Below are 17,127 nucleotides of genomic sequence, written 5' to 3' on the forward strand. Positions count from 1 at the left end.
TTGGACAGTGGATTGGGACGTTTGACTTTGATGAGATTTGCTCTATAACAGATATCGACCAGAAAGTTGATACTTTCAACTCTTTGCTGTCATGTAAATATCACGAACATTTCCCTGAGAAAAAAATAACTGTTAGTGATACTGACAAACCTTGGGTAACACCCGATCTAAAGAAGCTTATCTTAACTCGCTGCCAGTTACATCGCAGTGGGGATATTGTTCAAGCAAACAAACTTCGTAACCGCATTGTTAAACTGTTACGAGCAGCGCAGAAAAGGTACGTTCATGACAAAGTCTCGCCTCTCCTTCAAGGTGAGCCCCGTAGGTGGCACTCTGAAGTCAAGCGTCTTACCGGTAAACGTACCACCAGTGAAATTAAGATACAGAAAGACGACAAAACGCTGATAAAATCAGCCGAAGTGAACGCCTTTTTCACTTCAATCTGTACTACTCACCCGTCCTTCACCGAAGCCGAAATCGAAGCCCTCATCGCTGACGTCTCTGAAGATACAATCGTTGAAGTATCCGAGTTCGCGGTGTATAAAGAACTTCAAAAGTTAAAAAGCAACTGTGCTTCTTACCCAGGAGAATTGCCAGTTAAACTTTTAAGAGAATATTCTATGTTTTTAGCAAAACCACTCTCATCAGTGATCAATCAGTCGTTCAAGGAGCACAAATTCCCGAGTGCTTGGAAAAAAGCCTACGTCCGCGTCGTACCTAAAGTCAAAGACCCGAAGTCCTGCAATCAGCTTCGTCCGATTTCTATTACGCCTAATATGGCTAAAGTGACTGAATCTTTTATTTATAGAGAGCTCCTAGCCCAAGTTCAGCCAGCCCTAGATCCGTTTCAGTACGGCTGCTTGAAAGGGAGTAGTACGACGCATTATCTAGTACGTCTCTACCACCTGATTACCGAGTGGTTGGACAAAGTCAGTAGCCTCGTTGACCTGCATTTAGTCGACTATCGTAAGGCTTTTGACTTGATCCGCCACTATACAGCAGCAAATAACCTCAAAAAGATGGGCGCTAGGAAGCATATTTTGCTCTTAGTTGTTGACTTCCTGCGTAACCGCTGTCAGTGTGTCTATGCTCTCTTCCCTAGTGACTTAAACTCTGAGTGGGCTGAACTAACGTGTGGCGCACCACAAGGCACTAAGCTGGCAGCTCTTTTGTTTTTAGCGGTAATTAACTACATTATCCTCGAGTTTGAAGACAGATTCAAATACGTGGACGATCTCTCCCTACTTCTGAAATATCTTGCTGAAAAGTCAGACGTGTATCCCCAGTTCAGCAGTGAGATCAGGAACTCCTTTCTCGAGGCGTGTAGCATTAATGACCTCCAGCTTAATATGAATAAAACAAAAGTCATGAGGTTTAATCCGCTTAAGCGTGACCTCTCATGCCCGGTTCCTTGGTACCCTACTACCTCAACCTCAGTGATTCTCGGGGTTACTTTCAGTGACGACTGTTCATTTAGCGCGCACATCGCCGGTCTGGTGAAAAAAGGTAGTTGCGCATTACAGTCGCTAAATAACATTCGCAGACTGGGTTTCACACAAAGTAACCTGAATAAGGTTTAAGTCACGTATTTGCGCCCAAACCTTGAATATGCGTGTCCTGTGTGGGGCCCACAGGCTCATAATATTGAACACCTAAGTGAAGATCTGGAAGCCATTCAAAAACGGGCAGTGAAAGTGATACTAGGCCCGAAATACAACTCTTATGAGGCTGCCCTTAGTACCTTACGACTGCCAACGTTGCGTGATAGGCGCTTACAGTTAATGTGCAATTTTGGGCAGTCCCTTCTTTCGTCCCTTAAACACCGTTCGTTGCTTCCCCCACCTGCACCTATCACCGCCAACACCCGCCATAAAAATCAACTAGTGCCGCCAAAGTGTCGAACAACCCGTCACAGCAATTCTTTCGTGCCTTTTTTTGTCAGTTTTTTAAACCGCCAGTGACCAGTTTTATGCAATGTACTAAACAGCGCCATTTAGTCGGGGCTTCGGCCACGATAGTTGTTTATAAATAAATGAGTCTATGAGTCTATGAGTCTATGTATCATCAATTTTTTTTGGAACAGCTTAGCGTATCACGATGAAACTTCTGAGGAATCTACCTGCTACTACTACTATTAATACTACTGCTACTACTGTTGCTACTACTAATAATTCAACACTATTATTACTATTACTGTTCCTACTACGACATCTGCTACCATTAAACTAGAACTATTAAGGCTACGCATATCAAGTTGAAAATTTGACAGAATAGGGTATTTGAGGTGGAACTTTATCTAAATCAAAAGACACTATGTGCATGCAGATTTTCAAAATGGAGTATCTCAATAAGGGACTTGTGTATTAAGTTGGAACTTTCAGAGTGCTTAAAGGGAAAGTCAATTCACCAAAAGGAAATATGTGCACGCTCAGGGCTGGATTTACCACTAGGTCCCTAGGCCCGGACCTAGGGGCCATATTGCCAGGGGAGCAATAAATTATCACTGAGTAATTTTTTCCTGACAAAAACTGGACTGATGTGATTTATCGTTGCCAGGTGCACTCTGCCACCACGCTGCCTATTCATAGAAAAGTAACTTTAAAACAACACAGGAATTCCATGGTCACTTATAAACTGTCAGATGTCTCCCAAGAATGTTAGCTGAGAGTTCGGTATCACCTCTCTGTTTTATTACTTTTGGCTCATCAGTTGCGTTCTGTTCATTGCCTCCACCATCCCTGAATTTTTAGGAATAACCCCGAAAATCTTGCAAAAACGGAGCGGCAAAAACGCTTGGTTCTTAATCGTCAAAGCTTTAAATCCGGCCCTGTGCACGCTACTGCTAATGCTATTACTATTTTAATTACATTTACTACTACTGCTACTACAACAACTTCTACTACTACTAGCTCGACTGCTACTTCTATTGCAACCACTTGTAAGCTAAAAGTATTAAAATGAAAATTAAGCAACTACATGAACATATAGGTTATCAAAAAAATATATCGGCAATGGGATAGCAACAGCTACTTGTATTAAGTTGAAACTTCTAGAACTTGATGAGAGGAATCTTCAGCTGACCAAAAGGCAATATGTTAATACTACTGCTGCTACTAGTACTGGTGCTTTTACTAATAATACTACTACTAATACTATTACTGGGACTACCATTACAGCTGTACCTAACGGTAATGAACGACGTGAAGGTGGAATTTTCAGGGAATATTGAGGGTGGAGGGTAAACTGAATCACATCACGCCATCTGTATACAGGTTGCCAAAGGGCGCATCAGCAATATCCTAGGGACAGTTTGGTGTGTTGAAGAAAATAAAAGGTGCTATGTGCATACTGCTGCTAATTCTACTACTGCTAATGCGCAAGCTAAGGGCATTAAGGTGAATTTGTCAAGGAGTATTTTGGCGGATATTGAACTGAATCAAATTGACTATGATTATGCACATTCTCGAAAGGGTTACACAGCAATATCTCAAGAACGGCTTCCATTAATAAGTTAGACCTTTCAGGATAAGTTGTGGGTGGGGGACTTCGAACTAGCCAGAAGGCCCCATGTATATGCTACTAATATTAATTGGCAACTAGCCCCCCCACACCCCCTTTTCCCCAAATGCATCCAATAAAAATTTTGAGATAGGCAATTTGTTAGAAATAGTCCAAACACCAGATAATAAAAATTCCGAGGTTGACACAAACCCCTTTTTTCACTTCAATATTGTTCCTTTGACACCAGTTTTGATACTTTGATGAACATTTGATTTTTTTTTTAAGTTTGATTTTGAAATGAGGAATTTTTAAAAACTTGAAACTTTTTGCAATCAAAAGCAAACAAAAATTAATTAAAAAAAACTTTCCGAAAAATAAGTTTTTCAAAGAAAAGTAAAGACCATTTTAGACTTAAGCTCAGCAGATACAAATACCTTTTAAAATTCAAACTCAAAACGACCAGAAATTACTATTAAAGAATAAATGAAACCCAAAACGTACAGAAATTAAATAAACAATCATAGCAAAAACCATACAACAAGTAATAATATGAATGAATAAATAGATCTTGAATCGAGTAATGCTTAGATTGAATATTAAAATCAAGCTTAAAATGAAAAAAAAAATTTCATATTGAAGTATAAATGAAACTTAAAACAAACAGAAATTACATAAACAATCAATGCAAACAAACATACAATAGATATTAATGTAAATTAATAAATAAATCTGAAAACGAGCGAAAGTTAAATCAAATATGAAAACCAAGCTTGAAACGAACAAAAATCACTATAAACAAGAAATTGGGTATCACCTCCTTCTCTCACTGTAAAAGTTTAAAACCTACTGCGTCATTGGTTCTTTTCTGAAAACGATTTGTGTGTTGGATAGTCTTGGAAAGTATAAATAAAAAGAAATTTGAAATTTGAGGTACGATGATATTCATTTTCGAAAGATCCATCAGTTCAAGAATTTATTTCACTGTAATTTTATTTTTATTTTCAATGCTGTAGGAACTGGAGAAGAAAATATTTGTAATATAATTCGTTTTCAGTTAAGCGCCAAAGATGCAGTAGGCTTTTGGTTTTTATTTACAGTTAAGGAAAAAGGCAGTGTCCAAACACTTGTTTGTAGTGAAGCTATATTCGTCCTGAACAACTTGAAAAAAAGAGCTAATAAATTAAACTGAATATTTGATCTATAATGATATTAATTGCTGAAAGCTCATCAGTTCAAAATGTTACTATAATTTTATTGTTTATTTTCAATATTAAGTACAAAAGAAAATATTTGTCATTAAATTGGTTTTCAGTAAAGCGCCAATGACGCAGTAGGTTTTAGACTTTTACAGTGAGAGAAGGTGATACCCAATTTCTTGTTTTTAGTGATTTTTGTTCGTTTCTAGCTTGATTTGCATATTCAATTTACGTTTCATTCGGTTTAACATTTATTTATTCATTTAGATTAAAATTTATTGTATGTTTGTTTGCATTGATTGTTTATTAAATTTCTGTTCGTTTTAAGTATCCTTTGTGCTTCAATAGCAAAATGTTTTGTTTAATTTTAAGCTTGATTTTCATATTCAATCTAAGCATTACTCGCTTTAAGATCTATTTATTTATTTCTATTATTACTTGTTGTATTTTATATCTTATGGTTGTCTACTTAATTTCTATTCATGTTGGGTTTCATTCAGTCTTTGAAAGTTTTTTCCGGTCGTGTTGAGTTTTAATTTTAAAAGGTATTTGTATATGCTGAGCATAATTTTAAAGTGGTCTTAACTATTTTTTGAAAAACTTATTTTTCGGAAAGCTTTTTTTTTTAATTAATAGCTAGATATATTCTTGAAATTTTTAAAGGAGCTGATTCGGTATAAAGTTAAAAGTCGTAGGGCTGTTCTAGAGCTATATAAAAATTTGCTTCAATCCCACTTTTTAGGGCTATAAAGATGGAAAGTAAATGAGGGCTAGGACACGTGTTGCGGTTGAAAGATTGCTAAAGAGTGTCCTAGTTTGCCAACCATCAAGGCCCAAACGAGGTTCTTGTCCATTATTCAGAAAACACCAAGAATTTGGATATGCAAGATCAGACAGTAACCAGTCTGTATTAGGAGACAATTAACTTAGGCTCACGGGAAAAACTACGGTATATTTTTCGTTATTCATATTATTGACTTAAGTAAACACACCACTTAATGCCTTTTTTTATGCTCTTTCGAAATATAATAATCATTTTTGTTGGAAATGAATTTTACCCCCACCTTTATATATACCAATTCAGGGCATATATTTGCACATTAGGGGGTGGGGGTAAATTTTATTTCTGATGTAAATGAGAGGTAAGTTTAAACTTTCCCCCCACCCCCCTTAATGTGCAAATATATAGCCTACCCTGAATTGGTATATATTGGGGTGGGGGAGTAAAATTCATTTCCGACAAAAATTATTATTATATCTGGAAAGAGCATAAAAAAAGGCATTGAGTGGTATGTGTACTTTATTTGTAAGTCAATAATATGAATAACGAAAAATTTACCAAAACTCTGTTGTAGTTTTGTTTTGATTAAATATTTAATATATAGAGTTGGTATTTTGGTTAGGTTAGGTTACATTTTGCATGCACCGCCGTTATATTTAACCGCACACCCCTAATATGAAAATATATTGCCCAAACTATATATATCCTATCTCTCCCCCACGCGTTTCACTTTTTTCAACCCGTATATCTGTAAATTGAATCAACTTGGGGGTTTTCTGAATAATGGATAAGTACCCCAAACGAAAACCATGTTATCACCTAATGAAGTTGACAGATGTCATAAGGAAATATTTAAAGGAAATAAGAACTTCTTGGGAAGGTTTTAAAAGCAAAGCTCTCCATTGATTGTAATGGAGGAGGAGCATGTGTAGCTGTGTAAAGATTCTAACTTGTGTTTTACCCAATGTAAGTACAGTGGTTGAGTTGCACGAGGGTTCAGTTACACAAGGATTCAGTTGCACGATGGTTCAGATGCGCGGTGGTTCACTTGCACGGGGGTTCAGTTACACGGTGGTTCAGTTACAGGGGTTCAGTTACTTGGGGTTCAGTTACAATGGAACCGACCAGAGCCTTTTAGTGCTGTTACAGATCATCCAAAATAGCTGGCCAGAGAGTCGTGACCAAGTCCCTTTAAACGTAATCAGTTTTTGGCATTGGTCATCCTTAAAGACAATTAACTGCTTATACTCACTAGCCTGCAAAGTGATATCTTAAGAAACCTAAATGCTTCACACTTAGGAATGAAAAAAAAAACAAAGCTCAGACCCAGATCAGTTGTTTACTGGCATAGAATGACAAAAGATATAGAGAACCATGTCCAAAACTTCACTGCTTGTGCCAAGTTTGCAAAATCAAACCAAAAAGAGCCCCTCAACCCATTTGCAATTCCCAGCTTACCATGGACAGAGATTGACCTTGATGTGTTTTTACAAATAAAAAAAAACTTTCTGAAAAAGAAGTTTTTCAAAGAAAAGTAAAGGCCATATTAAATTTAAGATCAGCAGATATAAAAATCTAAAATAACTCATACTCAAAACAACCAGAAATTACTATTAAAGAATATATGAAACCGAAAACAAACAGAGATTAATTAAACAACCATAGCAAACAAACATACAAATGGTACCATATAAGTGAATAAATAAATCTTAAAACAAGTAAAAGTTAAATTGAATATGCACATCAAGCTTAAAAGAAACAAAAAATATTTAACAATTAAAGAATAAATAAAACCCAAAACAAACAGAAATTAAACAAACAATCATAGCGCAGTATCCCAAGAACGATTGAGGGTATTATGTTCAAACTTTTGGGGCTACTTCTGCTCCTAAAATTTAACCAAATCAAAATATTGTAGGCAAACAATCAAAATAATCAAAGAAAGTAAACAGATTTTTTTTGCAAATGGTATCAAATTTTCTATTTCAGGTCAACTAGAGAAGGTATGAAATTAAATTAAACATTAGGCCTACTATTTGTGTCTAGATTTTTAAAAGGGTGTATGTTGTTAAAAGTTGCTGAAAAATTTTCTCCGGCATACAAATAGCAGGCCAAACTATAAAGTCTGAAAAAAACGAAGATTTAAAGTATTATTTTCTTTTTCCCTGAAAAAGACTATGCCAATATAAAACAAACAGAAATTAATTTAAAAAAAAATTTCCACAATATAAGTTTTTCAAAGAAAAGTCCAGAAATCCAAACTGAAAACGAGCAGAAATTAACAAGAGAAGGGCTCAAAACCCCTATGCCTCCCCAAGGCCAGAACATAATTTGCACTTGACTGAAAAAAATACAAATGAATGAGCATTGTCAGTTTAATATACATAAACTGATATTTATGAATCAAACTGTTAATATTATTTGATTTATTAAAGTTATAAAAGTAAAAACATTTATATTTTTTTCAGTAAAGTGCAAATTATGTTCTGTCCTTGGAAAGGCGTAGGGGTTTTGAGCCCTAATCATGTTAATTTCTGCTCGTATTGAGTTTGACTCGGTTATTTATTGTAATTTCTGTTCGTTTTGGGTTTCATGTATTTATCGATGCTGATTTGTGGTAGTTTCACGCTTGGTAGATTATTTGACTTTATTTTTGCCCATTTTTGGTTTAATGGGGTTATTTACTTTTCTTTGAAAAACTTATTTTGTGGAAAAAGTTTTTTTAATTAATTGACTTAAAAAGTTCACTAGCTGTTCTTGAATTTTGTAATAATGCGTTGAATAAAGGTGGTACAATTTTCTTCAAAATTGCAGGTTAAAGCAAGTTATCAGTCCATTGACTTAAAAAGTTCACTAACTGTTCTTGAACTCTGTAATACTGTGTTGACTATTCTTCTAATTAAAAATGAAATGCTCCTGCATTTATAGCTGATTAATTTACCTTCTTATTTTTCTAATAGCAAATATTGCTGATTCTAAAGTTGGTCTGTCATCTCCATATATACGACGTTGGTATTTTTTCCAAGTCTACACTGCCTTTTCTATGACAAAACAAATAAGTGTTCCAAATAGGGACAGGTCCTTTATTAGACAGTGAAAAAAAATACATACAAAGGCTCTAGATATTTCAATGACACAGTCGGTCATCATCATCAATGGAGTTACTAACGTATCAAAATTAAAACAAATTACATTTCTACTGAACAAAATCATCACTTCAAGGTCAAAACAAGTTAGTGGTCCATTGACTTAAAAAGTTCACTAACTTTTTAAGTCAATGGTCAAAGCAAGGTCACTTGATTTGACCTTGAAGTGATTATTTTGTTCAGTATAAATATAGGTTATTTTAATTTTGATATGTTAGTATCTCATTAATTTTGATTTATTTGTCTCAATGTTTATCCTCTTATATTTCAACACCTAGAATCAAAGATTTACTGAATGAAATCTGAGCAGATTCAATAAAAATAAGAAGCAACCAACTCAGTAGCTCTGTTCAGCTCACAGAGTGAAGCAAAAGGAAAAGGGCTGAATAGTCTCGGCTGAAAAGCACTGCCTGATGAAATAGAAGGGGGAGGCTGCCCCCTGCCTCCCCCTCCATATGCCCATGTCAGCTGACGAAAATATATTACAATCAAAACAAACTGGTCCATCCTATAAGAACCATAGGGCAGAGGTACCTTGTAACAATGACTTTGAAAAGCCGAATTTTCTATTTTGTTAAACTTATATAGTATTTTTTCCACCCACAATTCTAGGCTTTATGTCAACTTCTAATCCCACATCTTGTATGATGTCCAGGAAGTTTCAAAATACCCTGGGCTTCCACTATTTTTTCATTTTTTCTGATCTGCATGTTCTCTTTCTTCAAATTTAAAAATTAGGATTATTAAATTATTTTTCTTTGATTAGACTATTTAATTTATTTGATTCTACTTATTACATTTCTCTTCGTTGTTAATAGGACACTGAAACATCATAGAGAGCTCTTTAAGGCCTTATTTAAAAGATAATTTTTATATTATCTTATATCACAAGTTGATTAAACAAACACTTACTAGCCAATCATATGGAATCTTCTTGAAGTTATACAAGGCAATTGTGAGAACAGTTCCTGAATTTGGAACCTGCCTTGCTGTGTTTTTTTTTTCTTTTATAGAAGTGATAAGCAGCTGATTGAAGGGGTGCAAAGGAGAGCTACCAAGTGCATCTCTGGACTTGGCAAAAAACAATACAGTGAAAGGCTATATACCCTAAAATTTTAATCTTTGACCTTCTGGCACAAGCACACTGATCACTTATAATTGTTGAACCCAGCCTTGAATATCTCTGGATAAGAAGGAGTAGCACTTTTCTGGGCAATATTTAATGCCAGGAGTCCTTTTGAAGTAATCCCATAGAACATTTTGGAAACTACTTTAAAACAATCAAAAATACTTACTTACTGTATTCCTTAAAATTGCTTTGCTTTATCTTCCCTTACCTCTGATAGATAAATATATAGCCCACCTTATATTAACTTAAATTACATATTGGAGCAATCTAAGGGTTTCTCCTTGTAGTTCTAGAGCTGATGATTTGAGTTTTAATTAAAATTAACTGAAAATTAAGGTAAACTGTTGTATTGTCTAAACAGACCTGTGATGTAGAAAAAATTTCAGGACCCTCTAGAGGGAGAAGGAGTGAAGGTAGGTAGGCTACTTCAAAATACCTCCCCAGGACATACTTTAGCATGTAAACCCATCCCTGAAAGTTTTGTTTTCCAAACCTGACCCCTTTTCGCAATACTGAATTTGGAGAGAGCATAAAAGACATCAAGGGACATCATATTCACTTTTTCCTACCATTTTTTCCCAAAGACTGGAAGCTGACCCATGTCACCCCAATATTCAAGAAAGGTGACCGCACCAAAGCCATAAACTACAGACCCATCAGTCTGACCTCAGCGGTGGCAAAAACCCTTGAGTGGATTGTTAATGCTGATATTTTGACACATCTCTGTAATAATAATATACTTTCCCCCAACCAGCACGGATTTCTGCCAGGAAAATTGGTTGAGACCAATCTCCTTGAGACATACAGCACCATAACAGATCACCTGGAGAAAGGAATCCCTGTGGACCTGATTTTACTGGACCTAGCCAAGGCTTTTGACAAGGTACCACACAACTGTCTCAGATTGAAACTTTCAGCAGCAGGTACCCACTCGGACGTGGTCGATTGGGTCATGGACTTTCTGACTGGTCAGAGTCAGCAGGCTCGACTCTTCACAACTAATGGCAACAAGGTCTTCTCCAAACCATGTGATGTTGTAAGCAGAGTCCCCCAAGGTACTGTTTTGGGCCCTACCCTATTCCTTATATACATCAACAATATGATGAATGGAACAGAAAACAACATCACTCTCTATGCCAACAACTCCCAGCTGTTTGGGCCTGCAAACCAACAAAGTCTACAGCGTGACCTTCATAAAATCCAAACGTGGGCACAAGACTGGCTACTTGAATTCAACACATCGAAGTGCAGTGTCCTTCACTTTGGAAACAACAACCCCGTCACCAGTACAACATGTCCAATCCCAATTCACTGGCTAGCTTAGTACTAAAGACAGAGAAAGAGAGTCCCGAAGAAAGAGATCTAGGAGTGCTGATAGATGAACAACTGAAGTTCCACGGCCACTAGCAACAAGCAGTTTCAAAAGAAAATTCAAGCCTTGGTCTCCTCAAACGCACTATAACCAGCCGCTCCCGTACAGTCTTTCTAAGGCTCTATAAGGCTATAGTTAGACCTGTTTTGGATTTTGGTACATGTCTCACCTCCCCTTCTTATAAGAATGATACAAGTCTAATTGAAGGAGTTCAAAGACATGCCACAAAGTGCATAGCTGGCCTACAAGATCTCCAGTACAACAAGAGACTGGAACGCATGCAGCTGCCAACACTCGTCTTCAGACGCCGCCGTGGTGATATGATGCTGACCTACAAGTATAACGCACAACCAAATAACCCCCTCTTTACCAAACATTCAAGTCAGCACCATACAAGAGGACACTCACATAAGCTGTCAAAATGTTTTGTCATAACACGAACGCGGCAACACTTCTTCTCTGAGGGTGTTGTCAACGATTGGAATAGCCTTCAAGCTGAAACAGCAACTGCACCTATGGCTGTATCCTTCAAGTCCAGACTTGACAAGGAATGGAATAACAAGCCATGGAAATATGAGTGGGACTGTCCGTCCCACTCAACTACTGACTGATGCCAACTTTATCATAATGAGTGTCTTGCTAGGAGGCTGATGCCGCTTGTCATACCCAACCATCTCGCATACTTGATTTGAAGTTGCTGTTGTGCGGCGGTGTCAGCTCTATACCACTGAGAATGGTCTTTAGGGGCCATACCTACCTTGTGGCCACCGCTACCGAGTGGGCTTAAATTGCATAGTCAGTAAATTTTTACCAAATCATATTATTGACTTATGAATAAAGTAAACATACCACTTGCTGCCTTTTTTTATGCTCTTTCCAAATATAATAATCATTTTTGTTGGAAATGAATTTTATCCCCACCCCTATATATACCAATTCAGGGTATAGGTAAAATTCTACGTTAGCTACTTTTGACTATCTTGGAAAGGAGTTTGGTTAGGAAAATGAAACTTTCAGGGATAGATCTACAGGCTAAAGTATGTCCCGGGAAGGTATTTTGAAGTACCTACCTCCACTCCTTCTCCCTCTTAAGGGTCCTGACCTTTGATGACCTTTAAAAATCTGTGTGTTATAAAAGTAAAACCTTGTAATATAGATCTTCTGCTTAAAATGAAGTCCAACAAAATTGTTTTCAGCTTCACAACTTTGCTCAATCCTGATTTATAGAGTTTTAAAATATGCAAATATATTTCCTAAATTTTGAAAATTAACATTGCTATGGCTTAAAATACTACTCAAATAACAGGAATTGCATTTTCAGAACTAAAGCCAGAGAAAAAGAATCTTATAACTGAAAATCCCCACCTCCACTCCTTCTCCCTCTAGACGGTCCTGACCTTTGATGCCCTTTAAAAATATGTGAGTTATAGAAGTGAAACCTAGCAAAATAGATCTTCTGCTTAAATGAAGTACAACAAAATTGTTTTCAGCTTCACAACTTTGCTCAATCCCAATTTATAAGGCTTTAAAGATATGCAAATAAATTTCCTAAATTTTGGAAATAAACTATTTATATCTCTTAAAATTCTGATCAAATATTTGAAATTGCATTTTCAGAGCTAAAGCCAGAGAAAAAGAAACTGATAACTGAAAATTAAGGTAAAATGTTGTTTTGTCAAAATTTCAATGGGTATAGACCTGTCATGTAGGCAAATTTCATGACCCTTTAGAGGGAGAAGGAGTGGAGGTAGGTACTTCAAAATACCTTCCCGGGACATACTTTAGCCTGTAGACCCATCCCTGAAAGTCTCATTTTCTTAACCTAACCCCTTCCCAAGATAGCCAAAAGTAGCTAAAGTAGAATTTTACCCATATTTGCACATTAGGGGGGTGAGGTATATTTTATTTCTGATGTAAATGGGAGGTAAGTATATACTTTACCCTACCCCCCTAATGTGCAAATGTATAGGCCTACCCTGAATTGTTATATATAAGGGTGGGGGTAAAATTCATTTCTGACAAAAATGATTATTGTATTTGGAAAAAGCCTACAAAAAGGCATTGAGTGGTATGTTTACTTTATTTGTAAGTCAATAGCCTAATATGATTTGGTATAAATTTACCAAATAGCCTAGTCTAGGTTACAAACTCACCTAACTTCCTCTGGAACAGAATCTCTATCTGACATCGTTTATCTATGATTTTAATATCTGACATCAGTATTTATCTCAAAGACAGGTCATACCCAAATATTTAAAAATATACAATGGCCATTCTTCAGCAACTATTAGCTTCAGGGTTGCGACTCAGAAGGTTTTTTTCGGTGCCACTTTGGGTGGCAAAATAGTGTCAATTTTGTATAAAAAGTGTCATTTTCCAAAAATTTGCCGCTCGCGACGCTTAGCGTCGCTTGCTCTCATATCAACAAGCTTTTCAAATTGAAAATATTGGCCAATCCGCTTGGGATCACCCCGCGTGGTTTCCCACATCTTTAAATTCTCCAACATGAAATGTCAGATCTAATGCCATTTATAAACTGTAAAAAAGAAATTTTGATTTTACTTTGTCGGTGCTGATTTCCGGCTTTGCGCAGCACTTCCACTCTTGTCAACTTTCTAGCCCCCCTCCTAGAAAGCCGCTAAAACGCAAATGGTGCTTACTGTATAAAATGAGAAGTTGTCCCATAGAGTACTTTCTTCTCTTTTTTTCTGAGCAGTCTTTGTTCATAGCGTGAAAAAGGAACAGAAAAAGAAAAGAGGAATTTTTTCTTTTGAGAAAACGGAAAAAAAGGGACAGTAATACTCGTCTACATTCAGAGTTTTTCAACCAGTTTTTCCATAAAATGGACTATCTGGATTATTACAGTGCATTCAGGTGCTTGAAACTTTTCTTTTCTCCGAAAATGCTGAAGAGAATGCCACGAACATAGATCGTAGCTATTGATGAACCTATGATAAACACAACTAATAGTGGTTCAGACACTAACTCTTCCAAATAATTTATTTCTCAAAAACTAATGGAAAAACAATAAGACACCTATATCGTCTAAACTGTTTGTCACAACCTGAATAGAATAAGTTTCACGAGAACTATCGCCACTCCCAGTAAATTTTTCTTTATGATGTCTCCAGGGACTAGGGCATGGGTACAGTCAACAATGATTTTAAGTATCAATATGAAAGCCCCTTTATAATAAAAAACGAGCAGTTAGAGTATCAGCGTGATACTCTAAATGCATCAAAATTACATTTACAATAAAAAATTAGTGGAATGAAATAACTAAAATGAGGACGTGCGTCCAAATTCATTTTATTTATTGATGTACTACTTCTTACTTAAATTTTTAAGTAAGAAAAAAAGTGAAACTAGATTGTGATTTTGCTAATGATTGCATAGGATATAAGATAATGGAAGTTTTGGTATCAATTTTGTCTTTAGTATGATGGTTGTGTATTTTTATTCATTTATCCATTGCCAAGAGTTCAAAGAAAAAATATGAAAAATATGAACGGAAATGGTAGAGCGCATTTTTGCGTCACTGGCCCAGTCACTGAATTAAATAAAAAAAACAAGTTTTTTTAACTGAAAGTAAGGAACGACGTTGAAACTTAAAACGAACAGAAATTATTCCGTATATGAAGGGGGCTGTCCCCTCCTCAACGCCTCGCTCTTTACGCTAAAGTTTTTTTATTGTTTAAAAAAATAGAGTTGTGAGAAAGTCAAACTTTAGCGTAAAGAGCGAGGCGGTGAGGAGGGGACAGCCCCCGTCATATCCGGAAGACTTTCGGTTCGTTTTAAGTTTTAACGTCGTTCCTTACTTTCAGTTAAAAAAACTTTTTTTTTATTTAATTTTTGAACGTGTTGGAATTAATGCAGGTTTTGATTTTGGCTCACCGTACATGAATAATTAAAACAAAATTTGCATATTATATTTGGTTAAATGGCTGTCTCGAAACTTGTTTAATTTTATTTACGAACGTTTTTATTAGTAATAAATATACGTAACTTAGAATTAACTTACGTAACGAACTTCTATATTCATAAATTTTTAACACGTATATTAGGGGGTTCGCCCCCTAGTCAATACCCGGCTCTTTAAACTATAGTTCGAATTTTTTTTCCAGTTCTTTAAAAATGACCTCTTAATCACAATCAGTTGATCAGTTGAAAAACTTGTTTTTTTTTTATTTAATTACTTATCTTTTTCTTTAATAATTCTGGGAAATCCGGCGCCCCCTTCAGAGCAATGTCCCGTCCCCCATGAAAACTTCCTTCATGGAAAGATCCTTCCATATAGCCCCCGACCCTCTCCTTCCCCCACCTACCAGAAAAAATCTCCTCTGAAAAAGTCTGTATACTTCCCAATAACCAATACTATATGTTAACATTGAGTAAAGTTCATAATTTTCAGCCCTCCCCCTGGGGACTTTGGGGGATCAAGTCATCCTAAAAGACATTTTTATCATATTTTCGACAATGCTGAACAAAATGGCTATCTCAAAATTTTGATCAGATGACTGGGAAAAAAATGAGCGTGGTAGGGGGCCTAATTGCCCTCGATTTTTTTTGGTCACTTAAAAATGGCACTAGAACTTGTAATTTTCGGTCCAATGAGCCCTACCATGATATTCTAGGACCACTGGGTCAATACGATCCCCCCTGGGGAAAAAAAAAAATAACAAAAAAACAAACAAACAAAAAAACAAATAAACACGCATCCGTGATCTTTCTTCTGGCAAAAATTGCAAAAATCCACATTTTTCTACATAGGAGCTTGAAACCTCCACAGTAGGGTTTTCTGATACGCTGAATATGGTGGTGTGATTTTCATTAAGGTTCTATAACTTTTAGGGGGTCTTTCCCCCTTGTTTCGAAAATCAGCCAAATTTTCTCTGGCGCGTAACTTTTGATGGGTAGCTTTAAACTTGATGAAAGTTATATATTTGAAATCAGCATTGAAATTTGATTCTTTTGATATATCTATTGGTATCAAAAACCCGTTTTCTAGAGTTTCGGTTGCCATTGAGCCGGGTCGCTCCTTACTTACAGTTCGTTACCACGAACTGTTTGAGAGGTCACTAGATATTCTTTTGGGACACCAGTGAGCTCAGTGGATGTTTTTGCGTTGCTGAGTCGTTGTGTCATATCACCAATGAGCTTTTTAGTAACTGGGCTTCAAGAGCTCCAGTCACGGAAATAGATGAAAAGACACGTAAAGTTAAGCAGTCACTGGCCCAGTGACTGGTTAACATAGTAACAGCTATTAACATAGTGGCGCAAAAATACACTCTTAGCTTTTCTTGCTCTTTTCTTCTTTGAATTGTAGTCAACCCTCAACTAATAAAACATAAAAATTGAATTCGGACTCACTCAAGAATTGCAAACCGCTTGACTGACTTATCGTCTATGAGCCTACAAATTATTGCAACAAGACAAAATAGTTGAACTAAACAACTGAAAAGAATTGAAGGCTTCTCCACCACATTGCAGTTAAATGTCTGTCTCTGTCCTCTTCATTGGCAAGTATTTCGTATTGAAGATCACTGGGTGATCTTCGCTCATCAGTGATAAGAATAAGAATACACAAATTTCTCATACACAGATAGAGACAAACACGTTTACGTTTTTCACCGCACAGTAAGATTCTTGCATCCAATAATTGCTGAGCGCGGAGTTAAGATAAGAATCTTAACTGACAGAAAAAGGATATCGATGCATATCTACATTGACAGTTTTCCTTTCGGTTTTTTGTCTGAAATTTTTTTTTTAAATAGTGCTACTTAGCAAAAAAATGCCACTTTTGCTAAAAAGTGTCTTAATAGTGTCAGGTGTCCCGAAAAGTGCCATTTAAAAAAAAGGGTCAAAAGTGACACTAAAGTGTCACAGGTTGCAACCCTGACTGGCTTTACAGGGAAACTGACAGCATAAAACTGTTATTTCTTCTTAAGATGTATTGGGTCAAAGCCCATACTATCCTTTGCTTCCAATCAACTTTTTCAAGG

The 17,127-nt window shown here is 36.3% G+C and overlaps 1 protein-coding gene across 2 annotated transcripts in view; it reads right to left on the bottom strand.

The window, feature by feature from the left end:
* Window positions 1-13,417, bottom strand: part of Pitslre (cyclin dependent kinase 11B pitslre) — an 81,139-nt gene extending 67,722 nt beyond the window's left edge. For both annotated transcript variants that reach the window (XM_089095275.1, XM_089095266.1), the window contains exon 1: window positions 13,279-13,417. In XM_089095275.1, the coding sequence (XP_088951401.1) occupies window positions 13,279-13,313 (35 nt within the window). In that variant the 5' untranslated portion in view covers window positions 13,314-13,417. The remainder of the gene's footprint in view (window positions 1-13,278) is intronic.
* Window positions 13,418-17,127: the final 3,710 nt, after the last annotated feature.

Source organism: Artemia sp. Qi Xiang Cuo, chromosome 1 (genome assembly GCF_049724085.1).
Source record: "Artemia sp. Qi Xiang Cuo chromosome 1, ASM4972408v1, whole genome shotgun sequence".
Taxonomy (NCBI): domain Eukaryota; kingdom Metazoa; phylum Arthropoda; class Branchiopoda; order Anostraca; family Artemiidae; genus Artemia; species Artemia sp. Qi Xiang Cuo.